This window comes from Oncorhynchus masou, chromosome 6 (assembly GCF_036934945.1).
Source record: "Oncorhynchus masou masou isolate Uvic2021 chromosome 6, UVic_Omas_1.1, whole genome shotgun sequence".
NCBI lineage: Eukaryota > Metazoa > Chordata > Actinopteri > Salmoniformes > Salmonidae > Oncorhynchus > Oncorhynchus masou.
The window spans coordinates 69,200,308-69,214,823 of NC_088217.1; the positions used below are offsets into that span (position 1 = coordinate 69,200,308).

Consider the following 14,516-nt stretch of genomic DNA (forward strand, 5'->3'; position numbering starts at 1 on the left):
CAATACATGTATCACTAGCCACTTTAACTATGCCACTTTGTTTACATAATCATCTCATATGTATATACTGTACTCGATACCATCTACTGTATCTTGCCTATGCTGCTCTGTACCATCACTCATTCATATATCCTTATGTACATATTATTTATCCCCTTACACTGTGTATAAGACAGTAGTTTAGGAATTGTTAGTTAGATTACTTGTTGGTTATTACTGCATTGTCGGAACTAGAAGCACAAGCATTTCGCTACACTCGCATTAACATCTGCTAACCATGTGTATGTGACAAATAAAATTTGATTTGATTTTATTTTATTTAGTAGCCTACGGTTTCTGTATATTACGCGTGAAAGCCTGATTAACAGCTAAATGAGGATACATTTCATGATCTAACTTCTGCTCTATCTAGTTCGGCATTCAGCAAGGTTTGACATTTCTCCTTCCGTGAAATCGACCCCCACACACTCGGAAGTCCCTTCACTTTTGTCTTCCACTCCATCTCCAGTGTACCTGGTACTGCCTCTGCTATGGTCCAGTGGACACAGCCTGCCTGCAGAGGAGAGGGTACACTACAGGTGGAGGGAGAAACACTGCTGCTATTTTCAGTAGGGAAATCGGAGTAAATTGGAGACCACACACACACACACACACACACACACACACACACACAAGCACGCCCGCATGCACAGAAACACACACACACGCAAGCTGTTGTGAAGCAGGATTTGCATATTGTCTTTAACCAAAAATGTTGTTAACAGGGAAAAAATGTACTTCATTCTATTAAATGATATTTGTTTATAGATTAAATCAAACGTGACAGCCTGTCACCGACACACAATTTCTTAGAGGAGCTTGAAATAGTATGTGGATTAGAATAATATACATATTGGAATGGAAAGCAGAACACTCAACACATCCGAACACATGGGACACATTCTGTTGCTAGGCACTGGCAATTTCAAGAGCCTTGGAAGGGTTCCTGAGACGAAAGGAAACGTGTCAAGGTATAGACACAAGGATGCATTCAATGGAGAATAGCAACACCCAGTAGACTTAGTTTTGAGCTCAGACTTAAGCAACGATAAAGGTTCAAACCAGAGAGATACAATGCAATTCCATTCTGTGGCTAAAACACAGAACAGCCCATTTTTAAGTTGAATTTCATTTCATACATTTTTTTGAAGGGGTGGATCAGCTTTAATATTGCGGAAAGATTGTTGCTTCCATCAATGTAATTGTCTGCATCATTTCCAATCCCCCATATATGACATGAACATTCATATATATATATATATATATATATATATATATATATATATATATATATATATATATATATATATATATATATATATATACACATATATATATATATATATACTTACATATATACATATACAGTACATACTTTTTTTTTTTAGAATATACCTCTATTATTTCCCACAAACCCTACCACCCTTCCTCCAATTGGATTAAACTAGTAAGCAATAACACTTAGGCTTCTACCATCAGTTTATACACAGTTTACAGACACAGTCTATTTTACAATAGTTATATTTTTTGTTTGTTTTTAGTCCTTTCTCTATTTCTGATGTCCATTCAGTTCAATTTCTATTTGTAACTGTGCTATTTCACAAGATTTCTGAACCTATATACATTTTACAGACCCTGTATGTTTTACATTGGTTATCTTGTTGTTATTAGTCCCACCCTTACATTTACATTTACATTTAAGTCATTTGGCAGACGCTCTTATCCAGAGCGACTTACAAATTGGTGAATTCACCTTATGACATCCAGTGGAACAGCCACTTTACAATAGTGCATCTAAATCATTTAAGGGGGGTGAGAAGGATTACTTTATCTTATCCTAGGTATTCCTTAAACAGGTGGGGTTTCAGGTGTCTCCGGAAGGTGGTGATTGACTCCGCTGTCTTTTTTGTTCCACCATTGGGGGCCAGAGCAGCAAACAGTTTTGACTGGGCTGAGCGGGAACTGTACTTCCTCAGTGGTAGGGAGGCGAGCAGGCCAGAGGCACCCTTCATCTCCGTTCAACCCCTCTCATCATAGAATATCATTTACAAAAGTCATACCTTTTTTCTTTTTTTCCCTTCAATTTTTATTTTTTATTTTTTATCAATTAATATATTTAAGTTTAACCACACTATATTTGTTGTATTATTTGTTCTTTCGTTTCGGGTGGATTAAACTGAAATTGCAACTAAGTTTCTAAGGCTTGTTTAAAAAATAACGATATTTTGGAGACAATTTTGTTTTCAAACAACCGAAAGTGAGCAGTTGTAATCTGAATAAAGGGGAAAAGGCCATTCTTGAACATGGGGTGAGACATTCCTACCAATTTACTGGAGAACCATTTCGGATTTAAGTATAACTTTTGTATGACTGATGCCTTTAGTGAGAGGTCTAATGCTTTAATATTTAATCATTTCTGCCCTCCGAATTCACATTCGTTATATAAATAGGCCCTTTGAAAATTGAATATTTTTTGCTCATATCATTTAAGAAGCAGGTCACTAGGTGTAGGCAAAACCATAAGCAAATAGGTCAACTTATTTAGAACAACTGTGTGGCAGAAATATACTGTGGGTTAAATGAAACTCCAGTCATGTCAGAGTATAGTTAGAAGAGGGGATGGTCTAATAACCTCCTATTGATTATTTTTAAATTTTTAAATGTAAACCCTTATTTAACTAGGTAAACTAGGTAAATCAGTTACAACTGCTCACTTTCGGTTGTTTGAAAACAAAATTGTCTCCAAAATATACAAATTCTTATTTACCATAGCGGCCTACCCCGGGCCAAACCCGGACAACGCTGGGCCAATTGTGCGCCGCCCTATGGGACTCCCAATCACGGTCGGATGTGATGCAGCCTGGATTGGATAGAGAACGAGAGAGAGACAGACATTGTGGGAGAGAGAGAGTGAGAGAGAGTACCAGTCTCCCTTCGCTGCTGAACTAGTGAGACTGTTAATTAAAGTGTCTCCTTTGTGCCATGGGTGTCCTGGCCATTCCCTCCTGTCCTGTCCTCCTCCCGCCCACCTGACTATACTCTTACTCTCATGTGCTGACAGTATAATTTACAGAACTCTGCAAGACTCCATGGAACATTAGTGAGAAAGTGAACAGGAAAAGTAGCAACAAGGCCATTTGGTATACTGCTTAGGACAGCATTTTTATATGGCCAGGCCTAGAGAGTAAGACAACTGTAACTAGCCTACACTGGTTTCACCAGAAACTAGGTTTGCAGCGTTTTGTTGCCTGGTTAGGTTATTTATTTTTTCACAGCTAAAATATTTTTCAATATTGTAGAAGCATTGAATTGAAATCAACAAGATTTATGATGATCACTGTGTGTAGTGTGGTAGAGTGACTAGGCCCTCCCCCTCTCTCTCCCTCAGTGTCAGGCTGTTGGCAGTAGAAACTCAAGTGCTTTCCCCCTCTTCTCAGACAGTGGCAAGCTCACTCCCTTGGCAAGTGTTTATATGGAGAGGTTACCATGGAGACAGCAAATCATCAAAGCAGCACATTCAGCCAATATGTTCTCCCTGCCTATAAATTACAGTACTTTGAGTGAACACACACACATACGCTGGCACATGGACACACTGGCACACACACCATGGAGTCACATACACACGTGCACGGACGAGCACACACGCACACACACACACACACACGAAGTCAGGGACAGAGGTGATTATTCATGATCCCAGGGAGACAGGATATGAAATCAAACAACATTTAGTAAATGGGACAAGCCTTGCCCTTAGCTCACAACATCTTCCATCTGTAGACTAATGATCACATCATCATTACCTCAAAAGCTTCCTCCATTATAAAACCCACTAGCCTAGGCACCTCTTTTGACTATAACAGTTCATTTACAATTTGAGAAATAAAATAACACGAGGTGAAACATGGGCCCGGGAAACTAAGCCCCTGCCCTGTCCCAAGCTTCAATTCTTCAGCTTATCTGAGAAAGTGACGATTGTAGGCCTGCTTTGCATTTGTACTTTGTATTTGCGTGAGGATTTCTTTCACAGCCATCCTCAATGTCCCAATACACTGTGTATGGTCTGGACTGGCCTTAATGTCTCATGGGCATTCATTGGTTTATGCATGATTCACAAGCAGAGGGTCGAACCCCAGACAATGGTGTGACCCTCTCTCTGAGCACGCACGGTGAAGGCCATTGAGCTGTAACCAGGCGACGGGCAGGGAGGAATGTTTATCGCCGTGGTGACTCATATGGAAGCAGGAAGAAGGAAACTGCAGGTGCCCCTCCGTCGCCATGGGGAGTCTGTCTCCGTTAGGGAGGAATAATTATCATAGATTGAGTTTAATTAATTAACCCCATTATTATTATATAAAGGTGCGACAGGACAGACAGCAACACAATACTAGATGTGATCTATACGTTTAGGAATGCATTGGTGTCTGGCCACTCTTCTCCATCTCCTCTTTTTTGCTCCCCCTCTTTCTCCTTCATCCTCCTCTCTTTTGATAGATGCATGTCGAGCCTGTCCTCTCTCTGTCCAGACTGTGGAGAGGTGAGGGGGTGGTACATTTCGATCAGACCTATGGAAATCACATTGATTCAACTGCTGCAGTGCCCTTCCAATGAGCGCTCTACCTTCAATATTGGGCACAGAGAACGTTTCATACATTTAAACATCCTTCTACTGAACTATGTGTAATGCCTCGGCTTGGGTAGCCACTCTCATATTGCTTGAACTCAGATCAACCAAGGCCTCCCACGAACTCAAACAACTAGTGACGCAGGGCCTAATCCGGGCACTAGTCATATCCCGTCTGGACTACTGCAACTATCTGTTGGCTGGGCTCCCCGCTTTTGCCATCAAACCCCTGCAACTTATCCAGAATGCAGCAGCCCATCTGTTTTTCAACCTTCAAATAAATACAAATAAAAGTTGCACTTGTCTTGCTAGCACGGACTTTGCTGCTAGCTTCTTTATTGAGGAAGAATTGACTTACTACGACTGAGATGTGGTCGTCTCACCTAGCTATCTGAAGATGAACGCACCAACTGTAAGTCGCTCTGGATAAGAACGTCTGCTACATGACTCAAATGTCAAATGTAACTAACAGACAGTCGCTGCAACCCAATCTCATTTTTTGATGGCATAATTTGCCGTTTGACTTGCAATTAGACCTTGGCGCAAGTTGGACGAACGTCAAGACTGGAAATTTGTGTGTGAGATCCTGTTGCATACAGTATTTAATCATTCCATATATTACTGTGATTTGTTGTTCATTATAATATCTTTGTGTTTTCATGAATTCCAGAATTGTTTTAGCTTAATTCATTAATCAGTTACCTCATGAAAAGTACCTTTTTTTATGGGAATACAAAAAAACTTTTGCAAGTCTACAATTAATTGTGTTATTTAAATTCAGTATGAGATTGTTCTCCTGAATCAGCCTGATGCAAGTGCTTAAATTAGCAAACAAGCCAACTGGCCACTAGCCCAAGAGTCCAATAACTCCTCACCAGAAAACACTGTATCCTAGGCTATTCTTCCACTGTGCTCCTTTGTGTAGGGCCATAGTGAGACAAATCATGTTGAATAATGTCAATGTGAATGTAGAATCACGGAACACAAATTCCGACCATGAACCTGCACACTGCCTGACAGAGGCACTTTAGAATTGTCAGTCATTTTATTGAGTCAATATGAACCAACAGGTAAAGACAACAACTAATGGAGGCATCGATGTGCAGAACTTGTCAATCGGTACCGTCACAGACCAGTGTGACCATTTAACTACGCAAATAATACTACTGACATTTCATCTGCATTCACAAAACATACAAAACACAGCTCTTGCACTGAAAACACACAGTAGCGTTACACAAAGAGATAGACTGTATAAAGGTTCAAAGCTCCACAGTTTGAGCTTTTGATTGATAAAGGGTATCATTGAAACTGCAAAACACAGCAACCAAAATATATTTCTGGGCAAATCAAGGTCAAAAAGGCTTCACTAGTTCACAAGCTTTAAAATGGCGTACCAAGCAATTGAAACCATCACTGCCAATTTAATTCCTCAAAAGAATAGTTCATTCCGTTACTGCCGGTTAAACAAATGAAATGAAGAGACAATGTTGTGAGGTAATTCTGCTTTTAAACTTTCAGGAAACAAAGAGAAAAGATCCTTGTTGGATACATGATGTAATTATTATTCAGCTTTTTGTGGCACGCATTTTGTCCTAAAGTGAACGTAGAGGAAACTAACCAAACGGGGTTTACTCTGAAATTATGAGTCTTTTGTGTAGAACAATAAACTGTGATCTAGGCTAGCACCTAACTGTTTTGGCAAGCAAAAAGTACAAAGTGCAGTCAAAAAGAGATTTGAAGCACAGGAACACTTAAGGGGGATAGAAATAGAAATCCAAAGAGGTGGCGTATAATATAATGCACTTCAGAAATCAAGTTTCTGTACGTTTTTCATTTGAAATATATCAATTTGTAAGTCGCTCTGGATAAGAGCGTCTGCTAAATGACTTAAATGTAAATGTAAATGTATATATTTAGTGGGGGAAAAAGCAATAAAAATGAGTGCTATGCCACTTTCTGTAGAAAAAAAGGTGTAGCAAAAGACAATACAGATTAAAAACCACCCTTTAGAAATAGTATTGTGGCTTAATAATAATCTACTGTAAATTCCAATGAGAGTGTTGAGTGTTTAACCCGCTAGAGAAACAGACCTACAGTAACATGTGCTCTGTGTGAAGTGGTGGTTACTGTTTACAAACCATTGTAGTCCTGTGCAACAGGATGGGAGCAGGGTCAAGAGTTGAAAGTTCAAGGAATAACAGCTACGGTCAAGGTCCAATTGGTGATTGGTCATCCTGAGGGCTGGAGGATACCAGTAGTAGTCCTGCTGGATCCATAGTGCCAAGCTCCAGAGACTCAGTGTGCATCCTAAATGGCACACTTTTCCCTATATATCGCACTACTTTTGACCAGGTTCTTGCAAAAACTAGTGCACTACTATGTAGGGAATAGGGTACCATTTCTGACATAGCTTCAAATATCTCTGGGTGTGAACTCTAACTTCAAGTTAAACCAAACGCTCAACCAGTCTCCCACTGACGTCAATGTATGAGTAAGTTAACATTTCACGTCAGTGGGAGTTAGGAACCACCCCTCAGATGGCTCCTGAGACTCACTACTTCCTACATAGTGCATTACTTCTGACCAGGCTCCAGCCAAAAACGTGTGGCCTACTATGCCTGCATTTACACAGGCAGCCCAATTCTGATCTTTCGTTCACTAATTGGTCTTTTGACCAATCAGATCAGCTCTGAAAAAGATCAGAATTGGGCTGCCTGTGTAAACGCAGCCTATTTAGGGGATAGGATGCCATTTCAGACGTAGCTGGTTTCAGATCAAATGGCATAGTCCCCCTGTCCTACAGGGCTGAAGGCAGAGCTGCGTAACGTATCTAGGCTGTTGACCAGAATGAGGGTTCCGGTGAGGTGCTTCCAGCGCTTGGTTATGGGATTCTTCATCCGGTCCAGGCCCAGGTGCAGCTCCTGGATCACGTCCCGGTAGCTGTCCCCAATTTGGGCCGCCCAGGTCAGCAGGAAGTCATAGGCTGGCTTCCACATTGACTGTCAACATAGAATCAATCAATTGACTGTCATTGAACAAACGATCAATCAATCAATCCAATGTACTCATAAAACCCTTTAAGATCAACAGAGGGGAGAGAGAATCATTCCAAAGAACACTGCACACAAGAACCAGATGGCAGGGTTAGTATTTCGATTAGCCATCTGAGGCAGCCAACACCAGTCAAACCCAGTAAATGTTACAGTACCTAGAAGTAATGGGCTGATAATCTCACCTCATTGTCCACCAGGCCGCTCTTGTCCCTGTGTGGAGCCTCGTATTGCTCCATCTGCTGCTTGTTTACCCGGGCCAGCTTCTCAGCCAGTTCCCTCCAGCGCGGGGCCACCTCCACGGCCGTGGTCAGCAGGACAAAGTCCATGATCAGCCTGGCCACCAGACCCTGGCAGTCCATCTTCAACAGGGCCTAGAAGAAAAGCCGCACAAAGACCACTTGATTTACTAATTCAGGCTTTGAATTCCTGCTGGAGCATAAGTCGTCGACAACAGAAGACAACATTTTGCTACGACACAACAGTTCAAAAAACACACCCCAAAGATCAGCAATGACACACCATTGTGTCACATGGTGTTCACCATTAAAGGGGGTAAAGACATGACTCTCTAGACATAGTGAAAGGAGTGGGGAGGAACAGCATTACGGGGCCAGGGTATTGTCTTGATACAATACATTTGCGTCTCTAACTACGGCTACACTATCCCTCCCGACTCTCTATAAAGCCTGCTGTGAACTCTCAAGGATGAATTAGAGCATGATTCACAAGAGCCTCTCTAGGTCTTACCACACAGACACACATATGTGTGGAACGAGAATAAAACCAGGAGGCCAGAGAAAATACACTAGTAATCCCCTCCTCTCTCCGCCAGAAACACCACAGACGAACAGGGGGTGAAAGAAACAGAGAGACAGTTAATCAAGTCTATCAGGATCCCACGAGGAGGTGGGCTGACACACAGCATGTCTGCACTGTGTAGGCTACAACCCAGGAGGGCTACGTATATAATATCAAAGGATAATGGAAAGTACAACCCAATAAAAAAACAATATGTTTTAATGTACAGGAACTCATGTTTTCAAGTCTGAGCCAACCAGTTAAGCCTGTCAATAAGAGGCCGCGTATTTTTCACCACTATATCTTACAAAGCAGATAATACATAAACGTTTTTTCAACTTTAAAGTCTCTCTGGAGAGTTTGCCTGCGACTTGACAGGATCTACCGAGACAGGTACACTATCTATATTTTGCACAGTACTGTATCTAAACAGAAGAGCCAGCATTTGTTTGCTTTGCAGAAAGAGAATGAGGCATACTGGGAGCTGAGTCCCTTTTGCATCCCAAATGGCACCCTATTCCCTACATCGGTGTTTCTCAACTCCAGTCCTCCAGTACCCCCCAACAGCATATATTTATGTTGTAGCCCCGGACAAACACACCTCCTTCAACTCATTTAGGGCTTGATGAATAGTTGAATCAGGTGGGGCGGCAGTGTAGCCTAGTGGTCAGAGCATTGGACTAGTAACCAAAAGGTTGCAAGTTCAATTCCCTGAGCTGACAAGGTACAAATCCCCGAGCTGACAAGGTACAAATCCCCGAGCTGACAAGGTACAAAATCTGTCGTTCTGCCCCTGAACAGGCAGTTAACCCACTGTTCCTAGGCCGTCATTGAAAATAAGAATTTGTTCTTAACTGACTTGCCTAGTAAAATAAAGGTAAAAAAAAAAGGTGTGCTCATCCAGGGTTATGTTGGGGTACTTGAGGACTGGAGTTGGGAAACACCCTATATTTATTACATTTTTTATTTAACCTTTGTTTAACTGGGCAAGTCCCCTATGGGCCGTGGTCAAAAGTAGGGCACTAAATAGGGTATAGGGTGCTACTGGGACACATACACTGTCTTCAAAGCATTCCAGTGCTACTCCAGTCACCTCGGCCACCTGGCCTGACTCTGAACAGCAATGTTTTAATGAGCTGGCCTCTGTTCTGCACTGACTGCTGAATCAGAACTCACATTTCTGTCAAAGTTACTCAAATAGAACTGCAGCATAACGTCCTCCATCACCACCACCTGTCTGGCTACTGAGCCCGGCTTTTTATGCCATCTGCCAACACTGGCAACTGAGTCAACTGTGAATTACACAGTGGGGAGTGACTCAGTTCAATCACAGACCTAATGCTGTGTCATTCACAACATCTGACACTGGTCTGGCAGGGCCAAGGAGTCAACATGGTAGCGTAGTCACTAGCGTGAGTCCCAAATGGTACCCTATGCCATATATCAGGGGTATTCAATTCTTATCCTACGAGGTTCGAAGCCTACTGGTTTTCTGTTCTACCTGATAACGAATTGTACACACCTGGTGTCCCAGATCTAAGTCAGTTCCTGACTAGAGGGGAACAATGAAAAAAATGGTGTGGAACTGGCTTCGAGGTCCAGAGTTGAGTTTGAGGGCCCTAATATAGTGTACTACTTTTGACCAGACCCTTATGGAGCACCCTTTGGAACGCAACTCTAGTTACCATGTCACAGTTGTGTCATATAGCCTTCAACCAGCAGGAAGATTAGTTGAATCACTGTCTCTTTAAACCTCTTAACTCAACATCTATCTTCATAATCCTTCAATCACTTCCTGTCATGGAAAACTCAAACTAAATGACATGTCTTTTTCCCATACAGTGCTGAGGAGTTGGGTAATTTATTCCATGGCAGCAGATAAACAATGCTTGAATGCTGCTTAAGTTATATCCCATAGCATGAGTAAAACCAAAAACTTTGTGATAATGTACTATGGTTCATGCAGAACTCTTTTATGAAACCAATAGCTAGTAATGTCATACTCCATTATCTTTATCTTCAGAGAGGTACTGTATAAAAAGGAATCCAGCTCTTTTGAATGACCTCCTGCACAGTTCACTGAGTGATCTCATTTATTTTTCAAACATTCCAGAGTGCAATGGAGCCTTATAAAAATGTCCAAATCCAAAAGGCCTTATGCCATTCACCTCTCGTTTCAACTCTTAATCTAAACCTATGATAAAACTACGTAACTCGCTGACATTTTCTGAAGCGCATCCTATATGTGTGTGTGCGCCTCCCATTCGTTCAGAAAGCCAGTGGTAAGCAGGCTGATGAAAATGAGGAAGCTGTAGTGACATCCTTCAAAATATCTCTTTCTGTGTGTGTGTGTGCTTTCGTAGGTGCGTGCGTGTATGTGTGCATGTGCCTCTTTGACTTGATCCACATGTCCACTGGGGGAAAGCCCTGACAGACATGACTGACATCTCAAATTTACCCTGTGCACCAGAGCTCTCAGAGGCAGTTATCTCTCTAAGCTCCATTCCAAATGAGCCTGTCTGGCTCTTCTCCCTGCATTTAAAAGGCAGGGAAATGAGCACGCACACACACACACACACACACACACACACACACACACACACACACACACACACACACACACACACACACACACACACACACACACACACACACACACACACACACACACACACACACACAGTGTCCCTGAGACTAACAGCAGGGGAGAGGAGAGACAGGAGGGGGGAACACAGTAACAAGGACTCAACCTGCTCATTAAAGTCAACCAGGGACTTTATAGGTGAGGGAAAAGTTTCTCCATCAGCAGTCTATAAACTTCTCTGTAGTTTGAAATAGCGAAAGCAGGCCGAACGGTGACTTTCAGTCATTTCATTTAATGGTGTGTACAGTACCTAGGATGATGGCAGTGGTGACTGAAATCATTGCCATATCTATTTGTCAAAAGTGTCTGTGCAAAGTCATTCTCAACTTGTAGTGTCTTACTACACACAAAATGAATTACATGTATTTATTGTTTAAATTTGTATTCATTTATCACAATCACATATTTAAAGATTGATTACACTTAATATTTACGGATTATTTTTAATTAAAATTCCTCCTTCCCACCAAAATAGGCTGAAATTTCAGGCGGGCTTTTCAAACTTTAACAATAAAAGGGCATTTTGGTCATTTTCACAATTTCACAATATTATTCCAACCTGATAGTATGGATATATACAGTTGAAGTCGGAAGTTTACATGCACTTAGGTTGGAGTCATTAAACCTCGTTTTTCAACCACTCCACAAATTTCTTGTTAACAAACTATAGTTCTGGCAAGTCGGTTAGGACATCTACTTTGTGCATGGCACAAGTAATTTTTCCAACAATTGTTTACAGACAGATTATTTCACTTATCATTCACTGTATCACTATTCAAGTGGGCCAGATGTTTACATACACTAAGTTGACTGTGCATTTAAACAGCTTGGAAAATTCTAAAATTTTATGTCATGGCTTTAGAAGCTTCTGATAGGCTAATTGACATCATATGAGTCAATTGGAGGTGTACCTGTGGATGCATTTCAAGGCTTACCTTCAAACTCAGTGCCTATTTGCTTGACATAATGGGAAAATAAAAAGAAATCAGCCAAGACCTCAGAAAAAATATTGTAGACCTCCACAAGTCTGGTTCATCCTTGGGAGCTATTTCCAAACACCGGACAGTACCACATTCATCTGTACAAACAATAGTACGCAAGTATAAACACCATGGTACCACGCAGCCATCATACCGCTCAGGAAGGAGACGCATTCTGTCTCCTAGAGTTGAACGTGCTTTGGTGCGAAAAGTGCAAATCAATCCCAGAACAACAGCAAAGGACCATGAAGACGCTGGAGGAAACAGGTACAAAAGTATCTATATGCACAGTAAAACGAGTCATATCGACATAACCTGAAAGGCCGCTCAGCAAGGAAGAAGCCGCTGCTCCAAAACCACCATAAAAAAAGCTCGTACTTTTTGGAGAAATGTCCTCTGGTCTGATGAAACAAAAATATAACTATTTGGCCATAATGACCATTGTTATGTTTGGAGGAAAAAGGGGGAGGCTTGCAAGCCGAAGAACACCATCCCAACCATGAGGCACGGGGGTGACAGCATCATGCTGTGGCGGTGCTTTGCTGCAGGAGGGACTGGTGCACTTCACAAAATAGATGGCATCATAAGGCAGGAAAACGATGTGTATATATTGAAGCAATATCTCAAGACATGAGTCAGGAAGTTAAAGCTTGGTCACAAATGGGTCTTCCAAATGGTCAATGACCCCAAGCATACTTCCAAAGTTGTGGCAAATGGCTTAAGGACAACAAAGTCAAGGTATTGGAGTGGCCATCACAAAGCCCTGACCTCAATCCTATAGACAATATGTGGGCAGAACTGAAAAAGTGTGTGCGAGCAAGGAGGCCTACAAACCTGACTCAGTTACACCAGCTCTGTCAGGAGGAATGGGCCAAAATTCACCCAACTTATTGTGGGAAGCTTGTGGAAGTCCACCTGAAACAATTTAAAGGCAATGCTACCAAATACTAATTGACTGTATGTAAACTTCTGACCCACTGGGAATGTGATGAAATAAATAAAAGCTGAAATAAATCATTCTCTCTACTATTATTCTGACATTTCACATTCTTAAAATAAGGTGGTGATCCTAATTGACCTAAAACTGGCAATTTTTACTAGGATTAAATGTCAGGAATTGTGAAAAACTGAGTTTAAATGTATTTGGCTAAGGTGTATGTAAACTTCTGACTTTCACTGTATATAATACACAGGGATATCATGTTTTTGACTATACTGGGTCTTTTATATGTGTACTGTAGTATTACAGGGATCATTTGTAAAAGAGATCTGGGTCTCAATACGACACCCCGTGTAAATAAAGGTTAAAGAAAGAAAGAATCTGGAGGTGTCTTTCTGCTACCCATAGAGATCCTCATGTGATATTCATTGATGAGAGAAATGCAGTCTACTTGTATAGCCTAATGTCTAGCTACTCTGTGGAGTCTGCAGGTGTCTCTCTCTGTCTTTCTGGTTGGCCGTTGGGATCTATTTCAGTGATGAGCAGTGGGATGGCATTTCAATTGTCTACTACCTGAGCAACGCCATCCTTCACATTGAGAATTCTTAGCGGTGTCAGTTTGCGTTGGTCGCTCACCCCCCCCCCCCCCCCGGCCTGCGATCTGGCCTGACCAATGTCTCCTTTCCTCTCCTCACATTTCAACTGACAAACACCTGTCAGACCATGCTAGCGACTCAGAAAAAAAGGGAAGGCAGGCTAGTAAATCCCATAGAGCACAGCGTTGTTTAGGCTTGACAGAGCTATGGATATGGTGGTCACACCTGTGAATGAACGCTTTGTGAGTAATTTGAATCATTTCATCTCGGTTATCTTCTATTAAGATACTTTTATATAATAATGAGCTGCACTATATATACAAAAGTCTGTGGACACAATTTCATATTTGTGGATTCGGCTATTTCAGCCACACCCGTTGCTGACAGGTGTATAAAATTGAGCACACAGCCATGCAGTCTCCATACACAAACATTGTCAGTAGAATGGCCTGTACTGAAGAGCTCAGTGACTTTCAAAGTGGCCCCGTCATAGGATATCACCTTTCCAACAAGTCAGTTTGTCAAATTTCTGCCCTGCTAGAGCTATCCTGGTCAACTGTAAATGTTGTTATTGTGAAGTGGATAGGTCTAGGAGCAACAATGGCTCAGCCACGAAGAGGTAGGCCACACAAGCTCACAGAACAGGACCTCTGAGTGCTGAAGCGCATAGCGTGTAAAAATCATCTGTCCTCAGTTAAAACACTCACTACCGGGTTCCAAACTGCCTCTGGAAACAATGTCAGCACAAGATCTGTTCGTCGGGAGCTTCATGAAATGGGTTTCCATGGCTGAGCAGCCTTAAAGGGAAGGCCCTTTCCTGTTTCAGCATAGCAATG

At 41.8% G+C, this 14,516-nt stretch overlaps 1 protein-coding gene across 1 annotated transcript in view; it reads right to left on the bottom strand.

The window, feature by feature from the left end:
- Positions 1–7,325: 7,325 nt before the first annotated feature.
- Positions 7,326–14,516, bottom strand: part of sh3bp4a (SH3-domain binding protein 4a) — a 27,922-nt gene continuing 20,731 nt past the window's right edge. The window contains exons 4-5 of the mRNA XM_064969500.1: positions 7,905–8,093; positions 7,326–7,668 (exon numbers count right to left, since the gene is read on the bottom strand). Of these exons, the coding sequence (XP_064825572.1) occupies positions 7,444–7,668; positions 7,905–8,093 (414 nt within the window). The 3' untranslated portion in view covers positions 7,326–7,443. The remainder of the gene's footprint in view (positions 7,669–7,904; positions 8,094–14,516) is intronic.